Genomic DNA, 16,321 nt, shown 5'->3' on the forward strand with positions numbered 1-16,321 from the left:
TGGGGGGGGGGGGTCTCTTCTCTTTGCTTTTCCTTGTGCATACAGTGTTGATGAAACTGAGTTCTTAAAATATTATTCATAAAAGCTGTCCTCCTGCACTGAAATTAACTTCTTGTATTTTAAAGGCCTCTCAGATTAGGTTGGCTTGTCCTTCAGGTGATGTGTTCTGGAATGTCTCCCGACTCCAGGTTTTCTGGCACATTTTCTGAGCCTTTGGCACATCTTCCTTTGATCCCAAGATTTTTTATAGAAATTTGTGGCAAGATAAATAGCCAGAAAGCAGATCTATTTTTTCCTTAGATGTCTCCTTCAGTTTGAAATTTGGGACTTTCTGACTACCTTGTCTCTCTTCTTAATTCCTTTTAACTGAAGAGCATGTTCGTTTGGTCCATGTTTTCCTTTTGTATTGCTTCACTATTGAAATAATACTTTCAAGTAGTTGTGCTTACTAACTATTTCTGGGAATTCTTCCTTTGTCCTAAAAGCATATTTCTGACCTTGTTTTTTTTTTTCTTTTTTCTTATCTAAACTGTGAAATTCCTTATATGTGTGCTTATGCATAAGCTGTGATGACTGAATCTGAATGTACTTCGTTTGCAGTCCCACCCCCCAGAGGACGAAGATACAGATGTCATGTTAGGGCAGAGGCCGAAAAACCCAATACACAATATCCCCTCTACACTGGACAAGCAGACCAACTGGAGCAAAGCGCTACCTCTCCCAACGCCAGAGGAGAAGATGAAACAAGATGCCCAAGTGATTTCTTCTTGCATTATTCCCATCAATGTCACTGGTATCATTCTCTTGTTGTTGTTTTTTCCCCTTTAGGGGCAGTTGGGTCAGAATATTCTGTGTATTAAATCTGTGCTGTAGGGCTAGGCATTAAGAATACCATTTTGTAAATAAATAACACCTTTTTTTTTTCATCCAAATGCAACCCAGGAGATGCTCAATAGGCTATTGTCAGGTTTGGAACATCTATTTGCATATGTTCTGCTGGGCTACTTGTTATGTAAATGATGGACAGTTTCTTTTTGAAAAAAAAAATCAGCAAATAGCTCTTTGGCCCTAGCTTACTGAAATAAGGAGAAAGCAGCAGTGATTAATCATATGATAATGATGTGTGGCACCCACGGAAAGAAAACAGCATAACCCAGGTTTCTAAAACAGCAAGTTGACCAACTAGAAAAATCTGTTTTCATGCTTCCTTTGATGAAGGTAGGATTGAAAAAAAAAAAAAGACCATTTAGATTTCTGTATTAATTTTAGGGATTTTTTTTACCTAAATACATGAATGAACACTAAATTCTATTTTATAACCAGCAAGTCTGTCTTCTTTTCACTCTCTGTTTTCCTCCTCCTGGGTATAAGAGTTTGAATATTAGTCTAGGTGGAATGAAAGCCTAGCTGGAATTTTCTTCAATGTTTTTTTGATAATTGTGAATTCCAGAACTGGATCTCATCATCTTAAATTGTAAGTCAAATAATGATATAAATAGTCTAACTTTCAAAGATAGAAATTAAATGATCTATCCATTGGGCTTTCTTTAAACATCTCTAGTAGTGATGTTTTAACTTATTTATTTATTGAAAATTTCAAAACAGTCATGTTATGACTGATTTTCATTTTGATTTCATGTGACAAAAGATTTAATGTCCCTTAAGATGCATTTTGGACACAGCTATTATTAACCCCACTCAAATTTCTCTCACATAGAGCAGGAAGCAAACAGACCAGGTATGTGGGACAGATATTTTTTCCTCAAGAAAAAAACAAAGGAGTTCTAGTTGATTGGCCTGTTGTGAGCTGGGAGTTAATTTTTCTGATGACCTATTCAACTTGTAGGAAAATTTATTCTAAATATGTGCGATTATCTGATCTCTGTAATCTAATTGGATGTATTAGGGTTTTGGCACCCTCTTAAACTAATTTTCAGTTCTGGGAACATCTGATGATTAGCAGCACCTGCTCCCTTCCTGGCACTGTAAGTAAAATCTTGTTTTCAAATTCAGTCCTATGATTATGGGCTATCGTCTATGATTAGGAAAAAGGGAAGATTTCTCCTTCTGCTTTATTTTAGGAAATCCCAGACTAAAGCCTAGATCAGACATTGATTTCAAGAGCTTTAATGAGGATGTCATTATTGCTGTCCACATAACACAATGTCTGTGCCTGTGTATCACCTATTCTATAATTATTAACAGCAAAATGAAGCATTTTAATTTTCAGTCAGAACTAAGAAAGGAAAATTTCGTTAGTAAAAATTATCTGATAGTATTATAATTATTCATCATGTGATACAGATTTTTCAAAGTGAATTCTAGAAACTGTTGGCCCTATAAGCAGAACTCAACTGCTTCATTATACAGCTGAACCAAGATTTATATGCCATCCCCTTGCTTAACAATCAGGATAAAGGATGAGATGACCAAATTCATGACATTTTGGCTGTTTGAGATGAAGCACACTCTGAAAAATTCAACGTGCATGCCTGTGCCAGGAAGAGTTTGAGTTCCTTGCCTCCCACCTCATTGTTCTAGTTTTGATAGGACTACATGTAGTGTTGGTAATATGAGTAAAGAGAGAGAAACTAATGAGCATCAAGATTGGTCCTTTGTAGTTATAAAGACAAACAAACAAATGGCATAAAGATTGAGAATTGAAACTTTACAGATGGAACAGAAGGGGTCCATTCAAGTGCAGAACTGGGGACTGCCCTATATGTTTATTTCATATTGATAGGACAGCTGGTGCTAAACCAAAAAGCATCCAATTTAGTTAGTGGAAGAAAATAGTTACGTGATGATTTAAGAAAACAAATCCAATAAGCTGCTGTGTGTGTGTGTGTGTGCACACGTACACACGCCTACACAACTAGAGGCTAAGGTTTGGGCACAGGAGGTGGAGGGGAAAAAGACTCACAAAGACGCTTTTAATAAAGAAATGGGTCAGGATATGTTAGCTGAACTAATTCAGGTTAACATCTTGGCTTTGAATCTACTATGCAAAGGTATCAGTTTCAGAGAGCCCAGAAATAGACCAGTAAATAATAGTAACCAAAGGTTATAAATCCTTAAGGAGCCATTTTCTGTGTGAGAGTGATTTTTTGATGTCTATTTCTCTTTTCTTTTCTTTTGATTTCTCTCCTTTGATTGTTACTTTTGGCAGTGCGAGCTGTTGTGGAGAGCACCATTTAGAAGTAAAGCTTAATGTACTGCAACATAATTTAAATAAGAGCTGAATAAGGGCTCCCTTATATTTGTTCACAGGCTTAATCCAAACTCTTCCCTCACTTCCAATCAATAAATATCACTGTGTTCCAAGCAAATGAAAATTTGTTTGCCATTTCTAAAGGCTAATGAGACCTATTTTGTGGGTTGCAGGAGTTGGTTTTGACAGAGAGGCTAGTATACGCTGCTCTCTTGTTCATTCACAATCTGTACTACAGCGGAGACGAAAATTGAGGAGGAGGAAAACCATCTCGGGTATCCCTAGAAGAGTTCAACAAGAAATAGGTGTGGTATAAAAAATGCTAATGGTTTCTGTCTAGTGCAGATTATGAGGAGGTAAAATGGAAGCCAGCCTTCAACCGGCTTCCTTAAAAATACTACATGTTTTAACTGGTAGAGGTTTGGAAATGGTGTGTATTTGTTTTGTATTCAGCAAATCAGGCGGTATTACTTTTTAACTCTCTGTTCTTGACTATAAAGGTTTAAGTACAAAGTATAGATGTGGGCATATACACTCAAGTTTTGTGATTTAAATGTAATATTTGCTAATTTTTAAATGTTAAGGAAGAAAACACTAAAAATTTTTAATTTTTAAGGTAGAAATTATGAATAAAAAGTAATACGATTCAATGTAAGATATTTTTTGGAAAATTGTAACTTCATTTAAAGAAAAAGATATACTTTTACAGCATTAGTTATTTTAAAAAATAATAAACAGACTCAAATATTGAGTATTGAAAATATGGTACCTTTGGTGACACTTTTCTATTCTGTTCAATGTGTTTAGAATATCTCTGCCTAGGTTTTAAAAATCATTATTATGGTAGCTTCTCTTGTAAATAAGATTTTTATTTCTTCTAACAAAGTCTATGATTTTCATTTTATTATGTTTATATTACAAAATACAAATAAAAAGTAGTATCCAAGAAGATAAAATGTACTTTAGTTAAAAAATGTTGTCACTTTCTGGTGCAAATCGATGTGGTAGTAAAGAGAGATCATAAGATATAAAAGCATATCTTCTCTTACTATACATACATATATATGTGTATGCATTTATTTATATATAGATTGAGAGAGAAAGAAGGATAGAAACAGAGAAAGACAGAAAGCATTTTAACTTTCTCCTAATTTGATTTCTCCTAATATTGATTTTTTTTTATTGATTTTATATTTTATTGATTTTTTTCTGTAAGAGAAACTTACATGCCAGCCCACAGATCTGTGGATATCTGTCAATTAGTCTGTTGATGTATTAAATATCTCACTGTGCTTTCCATGTGCCCTAGATTCTGATGAATCACCAGTGGCCAGGGAAAGGAATGTGATTGTGCACACAAACCCAGATCCCTCCAACACTGTCAACAGGAGGTCCGGAACCAGGGACTCGGAGTGCCAAACTGAGGATATTTTAATTGCTGCCCCATCCAGAAGGAGAATCAGGGCTCAAAGGGGTCAAAGCATTGCAGCTTCCCTTTCTCATTCTGCTGGCAACATTTCTGCGCTAGCAGACAAAGGTGACACCATGTTTACTCCTACAGTGAGCAGCCGTACAAGATCTCGGAGCCTTCCTCGGGAAGGTAATAGAGGTGGAGATGCTGAACCCAAAGTTGGTGCTAAACCCTCAACATATGAAGAGGAAGAGCCTTTCATGGGTGACCATGAAAGAACCCCTAATGACTGCAGCGAAGCTCCGAGCAGCCCAAGTACACAGGAACACCAGCCTGCTTTGGGCCTGGCCTGTTCTCAGCATCTTCACAGTCCCCAGCACAAGTTAAGTGAGAGGGGGAGGTCACGTCTGTCCCGAATGGCTGCTGACTCTGGCAGCTGTGACATCTCCTCCAACTCAGACACCTTTGGGAGCCCTATCCACTGCATCTCCACAGCTGGCGTCCTCCTCAGCAGCCACATGGACCAGAAGGATGACCACCAGTCATCCAGTGGGAACTGGAGTGGAAGCAGCTCCACATGCCCCTCACAGACCTCAGAAACAATCCCTCCTGCAGCTTCTCCTCCCCTCACTGGCTCTTCGCACTGTGACTCAGAGTTGTCATTAAACACAGCCCCTCATGCTAACGAGGACAGCAGTGTCTTTGTGACAGAGCAGTACAATGACCATTTGGATAAAGTGAGAGGCCACCGGGCAAACTCCTTTACCTCCACTGTTGCAGATCTGCTGGATGACCCTAGCAATAGCAACACAAGTGACAGTGAGTGGAATTACCTGCACCACCATCACGATGCCTCCTGCCACCAAGATTTTAGTCCTGAGCGTCCGAAGGCAGATAGCCTGGGCTGCCCAAGCTTCACAAGCATGGCCACTTATGACAGCTTTCTGGAAAAGTCTCCATCGGACAAAGCGGATACCAGCTCTCACTTTTCAGTAGACACAGAAGGATACTATACCTCCATGCACTTTGACTGTGGGCTCAAAGGTAATAAGAGCTATGTCTGTCACTATGCAGCCATGGGTCCAGAAAACAGCCAGGGCGTTGGTCCTGGTCTTCCAGACTGTGCCTGGCAGGACTACTTAGATCACAGGAGGCAGGGGAGACCAAGCATCTCTTTCAGGAAACCAAAGGCAAAGCCTACCCCACCTAAACGTAGCTCATCATTGAGGAAGTCCGATGGAAATGCAGATGTTCCTGAGAAGAAAGAACCAAAGATAAGCAGTGGTCAGCACCTGCCTCACAGTTCCAGGGAAATGAAGTTGCCTCTTGATTTCTCCAACACGCCTTCTCGAATGGAAAATGTCAATCTTCCGACCAAGCAGGAACCTTCTTGGGTGAACCAGAGCGAACATGGAATGAAGGAACCTCAGTTAGACACCTCAGATATTCCACCATTCAAAGATGAAGGTGCTGAATCAACTCACTATGCAGACCTCTGGCTTCTAAATGACTTGAAAACAAATGATCCTTATAGATCCTTATCTAATTCAAGCACTGCTACGGGTACCACAGTTATTGAGTGCATCAAATCTCCAGAGAGCTCTGAATCCCAAACATCACAGTCAGAATCAAGAGCCACCACCCCATCTCTTCCTTCTGTTGACAATGAATTTAAACTGGCTTCACCAGAAAAGCTGGCTGGCTTGGCTTCTCCATCAAGTGGCTACTCAAGCCAGTCTGAAACACCAACATCCTCTTTCCCTACAGCCTTCTTTTCAGGTCCATTGTCTCCTGGAGGTAGCAAAAGAAAACCTAAAGTCCCAGAAAGGAAATCCTCACTCCAGCAACCCTCTTTAAAAGATGGAACCCTCTCACTGAGTAAAGACCTTGAACTTCCAATTATACCTCCTACTCATCTTGACCTAAGTGCTCTTCATAATGTCTTGAATAAACCATTCCACCACCGTCACCCATTGCATGTTTTTACTCATAATAAGCAAAACACAGTAGGAGAAACGCTGAGGTCAAATCCTCCACCGTCCCTTGCAATTACACCGACAGTCCTGAAATCTGTTAACCTTAGGTCCATCAGTAAGTCTGAAGAAGTTAAGCAAAAAGAAGGCAACAATACAGATCTCCCCTACTTAGAGGAAAGTGCTCTCACAATGGCTGCCTTATCTCCAGGTAAGATCAGGCCACATATGGCAAAGAAATCAGTATCACGGCAGTACTCGGCTGAAGATAGCATACTGTCCTTTTTAGACCCTTCTGCGGTTGAGATGGGACCAGATAAACTGCATTTGGACAAGAACCCTCCTTTCGATGTGAAGAATCACTGCAATCCAGAAAGTGTGGCCTCAGCTGGTAGCAATCTTCTAGATTCAAATGTCATGAAAGACCAAATACAGATGGAGAGTGAGCCTATTCCAGAAAACACACCAACTAAAAACTGTGGGGTTTCCACAGAAGGATTTCAAAGGGTGTCTGCTGCCCGCCCAAATGGTTTGGACAGCAAAATATTACAGTATGGAGCTGGTCCAGATGGAGTGCTAGAACAGAAGCCATCCTCTGAAGATCAGGAGGAAGGTGCACAACCTGTGGATGTAATCGCATCTCAGTCCAACTCACCAACTAGAACAATGGACATAAGCAACCAACTTAAGCATCAACTTGTTATGAGCCACCACCATGACAAAGTGCCTGGGACTATCCGCTATGAATCAGAGATATCAACTGTAAATTCATTTCCTGAAAAATGTTTTGAGCAGGAAAATATTGCTTCAGGTATTTCACCCAAAAGTGCCTCTGATAACAGCAGAGCAGAGGAGACCCAAGGAAATGTGGATGAGGCTTCATTGAAAGGTCAGTCATTGTTACCCATGTCATGAAAGAAATGTGTCTTAGGGCATTTCCTATAGCATTTCTTTTTTACTTCTCCATAATACAGTACAGCTGTGGGTGTTGGTTTCCCTCCACTATTTCTTTTCATGTATTAAAACAACATAGATAAAAGCTTGTGTTATTGAGGAATTAAGCTTTGAAGATATATTTCTCATGTGAAAACTGGTGGTAAGGTAACTCCTGTTTGATCCCCAAGTCAGTAGCATAGTAGTGTGCTGAGTAGCTTCTTCTTAAAGATAATTCTGTTCTTATTTTAAGAATCATCACCGAGTGATGACTCCGTCATCTCACCACTTAGTGAAGACTCTCAAGCTGAAGCAGAGGGTGTGTTTGTGTCTCCAAACAAACCTCGAACAACTGAGGATTTATTCGCTGTCATTCACAGGTGAGGCAATGTTACCAAGGTCCCAGAAACAAAGGGTACACAAAAGGTTTTGCTTCTTAAATTGCTTTTCAACAAATGCAAATACAGGAATGTCTTTTGTACTTACAGCACATTCAATAGAAACAAAAGCAAGCAAGGAAGAATTATTTTTCCAAATCAAATGGTAGACTTACACAAAAATTGGGAAATGTGAATCTTTATATAGAGAGAGACCTCAATTGAGAGACTCTTATAATAACAGATGAGAGGAAGATGTTGGTTTCCCCCCCAGAAAAGACATTCTGCAACAAGTTTGTGAAAACAATTTGTAGTTACGTAACTTGGAATGAAAGTTCAAACTCCAGTGTAATCATTATGCGCACGTGTGTGTGTGTGTGTGTGTGTGTGTGTGTGTTAGTCAGCATTGCATTGCTGTGACCAAAATACCCAACAAGAACAACTTAGAAGGAAAGCTTATTTGGAGTTCACAGTTCAGAGGTCTCAGTCCATAGATGGCTGATTCCATTGCTTTGGGCCCATGATGAGGGCAGAACATCATGGCAGAAGGGCATGGTGGAAGAGCACCGCTCCATTCGTGGCAGCCAGGAATGATGGACGCAGGGAAGAACAGCTCTTCTAGGGTATATCCCTAGTGATACACCTCCTCCAGCCTTAGTCAATCCATTCAAAGTAGGATGGACCAGTAAGGTTACATCTCTCACAATCCAATCATTTTACCTCCAGGCGTTCCTGCATTAACACAGGAGCTTTTGGGGGACACCCCATATCCAAACCATAACTCTGTGTGTGTGTGTGTGTGTGTGTGTGTGTGTTTTGTCTGTGATGCTGGGGATGGAACCTAGAGCCTCACACATGTTAGGCAAGTGCTCTACCACAGAGCTACACTCCCACCCTTCTAACTTTTAAGTAATTTCTTGAACCTCGAGAAATGTGTTCAAAGCTGTAATCACACAGAGCAGAGCCAAATATGTTGATTCACCAAAACAATCAGGAGCCCAAGTTTGAGATAGTGTATATACCTGCCCATTTCATACCTTGGAACACCAATAATTGCTTCTTTTTTTCTCTCTCTCTTCTTAAAACTTAAATTTCTTCAATAGTATTAGCCTCCATCTACAAAATTAATATCCATATCCCATGAACAGGGGATGTCCTCTAAGTAGCTTTCCCAGGACAAGATTGTGCCTATGCTACTCATACACACTTTCTCATTTGGGCCCCTGTGCCCTTGTGATCAGTGGCCCATATTTGCAAGAAGTACAAATTCATTACAGCTGGTAAACAAAGACTAGAGCAGGAACTAGCTTTTGGAAAACACTCATATTCAACTGATCTAGCCAATTGTGATGTGCCTACTTTCACAGATATGGCTGTCTTCTTACAGCAGGCCTTGAGGACCTTGGTGGAACTCCTAAGGGGCAGAACTTGAGAATTATCTTTTCCACCATCTCATTAACTTAACATTTTTTAAGTTTTTTTCAAGCAGCTTACAATCTTTTTTTGGGGGGGAGGATTCTATTTTTTAAAGAAACTTCTATTGATATAGTTCTCTCTTGAAGGAGCACTGTTTTTCAACAATTATTTTTTGCTTGTTTTGTTGTTGTTGTTTTGGTACTAGGGATTGAACCCAGGGTCACTTAACCACTGAGCCACATCTCCAGCCCTATTTTGTATTTTATTTAGAGACAGGGTCTCACTGAGTTGCCTAGCACCTTGCTTTTGTTGAGGCTGGCTTTGAACTTGTGATCCTCCTGCCTCAGCCTCCAGAGCTGCTGGGATTATAGTTGTGCACCACTGCACCCAACTTGTTTTGTTTTCATTTTCTGTTTTTAATTTTAGGTTCCAATCATAAACTTCTCCTCATTACCTTACCAGCCACACTTCACTTGGCAGGTGAAGAATCTATTTGGTTTTCTTCACCCTCATACTTTATCTTCAATCCCAGGACAAATTACTAATCTTCTACATAAATTAAGGAGCCAAGTACTTATCCCTAAGGAATCATATGTTGTGTCTGAATGGCACACAGGATGAAAGTAGTGGAATCAGAAAGATCTAGATTTGAATTACTTCTGCCACTTTCTATGCAGTCTTGAATAAGTTAAAACCTATGAACCCATCCCATTAGTGTAATAATGATACCAACAGGTCACATATTTGATTTTGATGATAAGGTGATATTTTTGTGTCTAGAATATGGTAGGTCAAAAGCAAAAGTTAGTTTGAAAATTCTCCCTTATGGGAGTGCCAGATACTATATGCAAGTTATCAACCACAGAGGTTTCAGTGAACCAAAATCAGGCTGATCTCCAATTATAAAGCTCACATTTTCTTTACATTTTTAAAATTTAGTTTTTAGCTATAGGTGAACACAATATATTTATTTTACATTTACATGATGCTGAGGATCAAACCCAGTGCCTCACGCATGCTGGGTGAGTGCTCCACCTCTGAGCCACATCCCCAGCCCTTCTTTACATATTTTTAAGTTGGTGAGAGAGCATGTTGCCAGTACTTTTCAATGAACTGAGTTATGCTGTAGATTCATTAAATTTATACCTGCTTACTTATCAAAAGAAAATCAATAATATGATGATGGGTGCAGACTTATCGAGGTTGATAATCTTAGATTTGCAATTGTATAGGGTTTACTTATGTATTTACACCACAGAGATAAGAGTTAGTTTGATTCCTTGAGAGCTTGCAGTATATAAAGCTTTAAGAACTGCAGGGATGGTCTAGATGCTGAATTCCTCACAGAGTTTGGCTTACCACTTAACATGCTGTTGGTGTTCCTGGGCAGCTATGGGAAATGATATTTGCAGCCAAAGATGAATTGATTTACTTAAAAAGTCATTTAACTAATTTTTTTATGTGAAAAGTAGAAAGTTGTCTAATGCATCCCCATATATCTATCACCCAGACCCATTAACTCTCAAACTAGGGTCCGTCTTGTCCCGTCCACACTTCCAACTATTTGCTCTTTCTAATATTGTTTGGAAATCAATTCTCAACACCAAAGCATTTCATCTACATCGATAAGAAAAAGCCACAGTCATTCACCACATTGTAATAAAAAGTCAGATAGCAGTATTTTCTTAAACCCCTGCAAAACATCCCAATAAGTCCTCATCTATAACCTCCAGCCCCAACATTGGCTGTTATCTGAAAAGGGCGTCTGCAGAAAGTAACTGATGCCCACCAGTCAAGGAGAATTTTCCTCAAACTGTGAGTGTCACAGGGCAAGGAATATATCTTACTCTTCATCTGTGTAGCTCTAATACTTAGTATCCTATCATGTAGGACACACTCAAAATACTCTTCAAATAGATGTGTGAATGGAACTGAACTCTTTGCTTCATAAAAATGTATGGGACTCAGATTTGCTCCATTGTTTTCCTTTTCTTAAAAGATCCAAGAGGAAAGTACTTGGAAGAAAAGATTCTGGGGACATGTCTGTTCGAAGCAAATCGAGAGTTCCCCTTGGCAGCAGTAGCAGCGGGGCCAGTTCTGTCACTTCGCCCAGCAGCAACGTGACAACTGCAAACAGCCAGAGGTCTCCTGGTCTCATCTACCGCAATGCCAAAAAGTCCAACACATCCAACGAAGAGTTTAAGCTGCTACTCCTCAAGAAAGGCAGTCGCTCCGATTCCAGTTACCGCATGTCTGCCACTGAGATCCTGAAGAGTCCCATCCTGCCCAAACCTCCTGGGGAACTCACAGTGGAGTCCCCCCAAAGCACCGATGATGCCCATCAGGGATCCCCTGGAGCCGAGGCATTGTCCCCACTCTCCCCGTGCTCCCCGAGGGTCAACGTGGAAGGATTTTCCTCTAAGAACTTTGCCACCTCAGCATCAGCCAGGGTTGGACGTTCCCGGGCGCCCCCTGTAGCCAGCAGCAGCCGCTACAGTGTCCGCTGCCGGCTGTACAACACGCCCATGCAGGCCATCTCCGAGGGAGAGACGGAAAACTCCGATGGGAGCCCGCATGACGACCGCTCCTCCCAGAGCTCCACATAGGGCGCCTATGTCAGGCTGCCCCCAAACGCCCAATTCCTTAGTTCCGAGGGGATGTGGGGATGCTACAGAGGACTCCGGACAAGTAACAGGACTGGGGAGCATCACTGCTTAGCAACGGATTTCTAAATACATGCTGGGGAAACAAAAAGTGGTTTAGTCATTCTTGATTCGTTCCATGTTTTGAGTAACTGCACTGTCTTTTCATGGTTTTTCTTTAGCTTAGTTTTATTTACCCAACCTCATTCACCGTGATAATAAAGCATATAAAAATATCTAATTTTCATGAAACCTACACAAGGTTTTTCCCAGAGCTGCCTATTCAAAAAAAAATAAAGCCCTCACTGTCATGATTCTTTAAGAAGATGAAATTACTCTGGAGGTTTGGTATTTTTTTACATTAAAATGAACAAAAGCAAAATTTAGAAGAAAGAAGTACACATATGTAAATACCATATTTTTGATAAAAATGTGTAAATAGGTTTATCAATGATGAGTGGACATGTGGCCAATTATCTACCGCACACCAACTGTTTGTAGAACACACAAAATAAAGTGTAATAACTGTATTCTGTGAATACCATTTTCATATCAATACCATATTTAAATGTCCACCGATAATTTCTGAGTGATGAAAACCTCAAATATGAATTTAAAACTGGTGAAATAAAGGAAACCTTGAGGTCATATACTGAAATGTGATTAATCTAAGATAAAGAATTCAGACCTAATCATTTTTATGACAAATTACAGCATAAACAAGCTAATAGCAACCTGTAGCTGTGATTTGCCATGTGGTAATTTGGACAGAATGAAAAGCATGCTTTTGACTTTTTTTTAGTCAACATGAGAGAAGTCATCATTCTCAACACAAGGCCCTGAAAAAACAGCATTTGACAGTGAGTGTCCTTTAGACTTTAATTTTTTCAATGGATTGCTTTAAAGAGAATGAGTAGGGAAACCAGTAGTTAATTTTAGGTTATGTTTTATATTAGGCTACTGGGGACATAAAAGGTCATAATCCAACGACTATAATCTTTAAAATCCTTCAACAGTTTAGCAATTAGCTCCAGGTTCTTAAACTAACAAAAATAAAATGTAAGCATGCCACAGAGCTATTGATTTATCAGTAAGTACCTGCAATGAGTTTTCAGTGAAGCTTTCTCTCTGTGCTGATGAGATTCATGCTACCTAAAAATTAACAGAAGTGACACTGTGAACAATGTAGTTGGGAAATAGGTATGTGTATATGCATTATTTATATTCACTGTTAAACTGGGAATGGGGAACAGCTCTGGTTCACAATGCTACATACAACTGAGTTTTTGTCTGGTTTTACTATATCTGCTTGATGGCAAAGGGGGGGGTGGCGGGTGGGAAAGGAACTGTCAGGGCAAGTGCTCTGATAAAATGAAGGCAGGGAGACAAGCTGAATTACTTGAAATTACTTGAATTTTCTTGTCTTAAAACTGAAAAAAAATGTAGTTACAAGTTGAAATCTGCAAGTGGTTTTTACACCTCTGACTTTCACGTGAACTGATACTAATATTTGGAATCGTGTCAGAAATATAAGCAGCTATGTACTTAGAATAGGTTTTGAATGGGAGAGGTAGAAAGTAGAGAGAACTAAGAAGGGATATGGCCTATAAAAGACTAGAATGTGAGTAGAATGATAGACTACACCAGGGTTACCAAGAAATTGATATGCAGCTGGCTTTAAGCCCATGCAAGTGGTATTTGGAAAAGTAGGATGTGTGGAAAGGGGTTTGTGGTTTGGGATTAACTCAATGCAAAATGAAGGAGAAAGCCTGGTCTAAGAAGATACTGTCTTTCAATAGAAATGTGTTTTAAGATGTTACAGATTAAGAATTAGAGAATCTGATTGCTGTTGGTGTTTTGTTTGTTTGGAAAGAAAAAAAAATGTTTGGCTTCTACTATTTGTTTGTACTACCAAATTGTGTTACTTAATTTCTTGTCATTCTTGTATGTAAAAATGGGTGCTGGGGGTGGAGGGGTAGAGGAGGAGATTGAGAGGGGGTAGAGAGAGTGTGACAGGGAGAGAGAGAGTGAGAGAATGTGTGTGGGTGTGTATGTGTGAACATGTGTACTGGGGATAGATAAGCTACCTGGTAAAGGGTTGAACATTTACAAAGTGTTATACTTTTTATTAAAAGAAAAATGTTTTGGGGTTTGAAAAAAAATGGACCATCATTTCTCATTGGAACACACTAATTAAGACAACCAGCATGGTTTGACACCACATGGGAACATGAACAAATCTGTCTCATGCTTCGAAAAGTACACTTGGCAAAATTTTAAAAATAAAGTTTTTAGACAAATGTGATAAGAAACCATTATTTCCAGTCACAATGGTGATCTTTTATAATTCTCATAAAAGCAGTTCGTTTGCAGTATGGCTTTTGCATAGTTAGGGGTTTTTTAAGAGTAAAGAAAGAGGTATGTGGGCTTTAAAAGTGATTCTAAATCTTGAAAACATGGATTGGCTTTAATAAAAATGTCACCTTTTTATTATTGACATTAATTTAAGTAATGGTACCATATATATTTTAAAATACATATTGACTTGAATTGTAAGGCAATAAGATACCTTCTATATGATCACAGAACTAACCCTTATAAATATAGTTTTACTTATTTTGTTTACTCTAAAAATCTATAGCAGAGTTTCTCTATTTTATATTTCATAGATTTAAGAAAAACCCAAATAAAGATGGATTTTAAATTCACTGTGGAAAAGAGTATTGAGTAACTGAGTAAAAAAGCAAGAAATTCCTTAAGCATCTGGAATATTCTACATGGATTTGTTATGTAACAAACAAAACCAAGATTTAGGGCTGTCTTTAACATCACTGCTGGCTTGAAGCAGGTTACACACATTAGGTATTGTAAAGAACATCAACCTGAACTTTTCTTCTGTTGTTTGCACTGATGCTGACTTTTTTTTATGTTTATACAACAGGTCTATGTTGTGTAGGGGAGATTTTTTTTATTTTTCCCCCACTTTTGATTTTGCTTTGATTTTGTTGTTGTTTTGTTTTGTTTTTGGCTAAGTAGAGGACATGGACTAGTTGTATAGCAAACAAAACATGCTGTTTGCTCTTGCCAAAGGTCAGTGAGTGGGTACCTTTGCTGCAGTGGTGGCACTTAAGAACTAGATCCTGACAAAGATTTAAACTTATGAAGAAGGTTACAGTGTAACTATTTTGGTACTAGAACCAGTTCATGCTGGCCGAAAAGACAATGGTTTATGGACTTGCATCCATTTTGTATTTTTGTAATATTTGTAAATATAAACTTTTTAAATTGTTGCAAAGATGGTTTCTTTTGTAAAATGTTTTCAACGTTTACATTCAATCCAAGCCTTTGTATATTTTAGAGCTGTGCAACACTTTAAGTCTTGTATTTATTTTTAGTAAAAACGGTGACAGTTTCATTGTGAACCCCTCTCAAAAAATGTATCAGAAAAGTTTGATTACCTAGAAAGTGTGTATAGAAACTGCAAATAAACGTGACTGCAATTAAACAACTTGTTTCTCTTCATGTTATAAAATTATACTCTTGGGTTTTACAAACAAAAAGTGGACATAAAGGAGGGATTTATCATGGCAAAAGTTGAAGCAAAAAATCTATAGTGGGCATTAAACTAGTTTCACGTTACATTTCCAACATTCAAGCTGTTTTCCTTGTAGTTCCTTTCTGGGCCAGGAAAAGAGCTATGACTTTACTTTGAAACAACTGCCTGTTTTGCTTTTGATAAATTACTCAGACTGTTCCTCCTTCCCAAGATGAGCATCCTTGATGCACGGAAGGCAATATGTCGCTAGGTAATGTGACGTACCCTTATTACATAGCATAGTTCTATGCCAAGTACTGTTCTAAGTGTTTCTCATATACTAAGTCCTGTTCCCCCTTCGTATGTCCACTTTACAGAGAGGGAAACTGAACACAAGGCGGTTACTTGGCTTGCCCAAACCACAGAGCAACTCTGAGTGTTGACGCTGGGGTCCAAACAGCAAATATCGCTTCAGGACCTGTGTTAGTTCTCTACTCCAGTGTTTGTGGGAGACTGGAATTGACTTTTCCCAAGTTCCTACCAATCTTAGCCCTTAGCAAAGGCTCATTCCCTCTACCCAAATTGAAGCACTGACATGAACTCTTGGAATTCAGGATGACGTGGATGACGCTGGGGAGTGGGAAGTGATGGGATTATATGTAAACAACATCAGGCTTCGAATAACCAAACAATGAAAGTGGGGAAGCCAAGCATCTAATGACCCTCAACCTCGTCAGCCTCCCGCTAGAACGGCTGTACCGCGGGAAAAGTTGCGCGTGCGCGTTGGACCTCCCGCGCAGCCGCAGAAACCTCTCCCCGCATA

The 16,321-nt window shown here is 39.3% G+C and overlaps 1 protein-coding gene across 1 annotated transcript in view; it reads left to right on the forward strand.

The window, feature by feature from the left end:
- The window catches only part of Nhs (NHS actin remodeling regulator), a 48,599-nt gene extending 33,128 nt beyond the window's left edge, over positions 1 to 15,471 (forward strand). Inside the window, exons 5-9 of the mRNA XM_048796373.1 lie at positions 601 to 793; positions 3,385 to 3,516; positions 4,521 to 7,484; positions 7,782 to 7,908; positions 11,321 to 15,471. Of these exons, the coding sequence (XP_048652330.1) occupies positions 601 to 793; positions 3,385 to 3,516; positions 4,521 to 7,484; positions 7,782 to 7,908; positions 11,321 to 11,927 (4,023 nt within the window). The 3' untranslated portion in view covers positions 11,928 to 15,471. The remainder of the gene's footprint in view (positions 1 to 600; positions 794 to 3,384; positions 3,517 to 4,520; positions 7,485 to 7,781; positions 7,909 to 11,320) is intronic.
- Positions 15,472 to 16,321: the final 850 nt, after the last annotated feature.

This window comes from Marmota marmota, unplaced genomic scaffold, assembly GCF_001458135.2.
Source record: "Marmota marmota marmota unplaced genomic scaffold, marMar, whole genome shotgun sequence".
Lineage (NCBI taxonomy): Eukaryota > Metazoa > Chordata > Mammalia > Rodentia > Sciuridae > Marmota > Marmota marmota.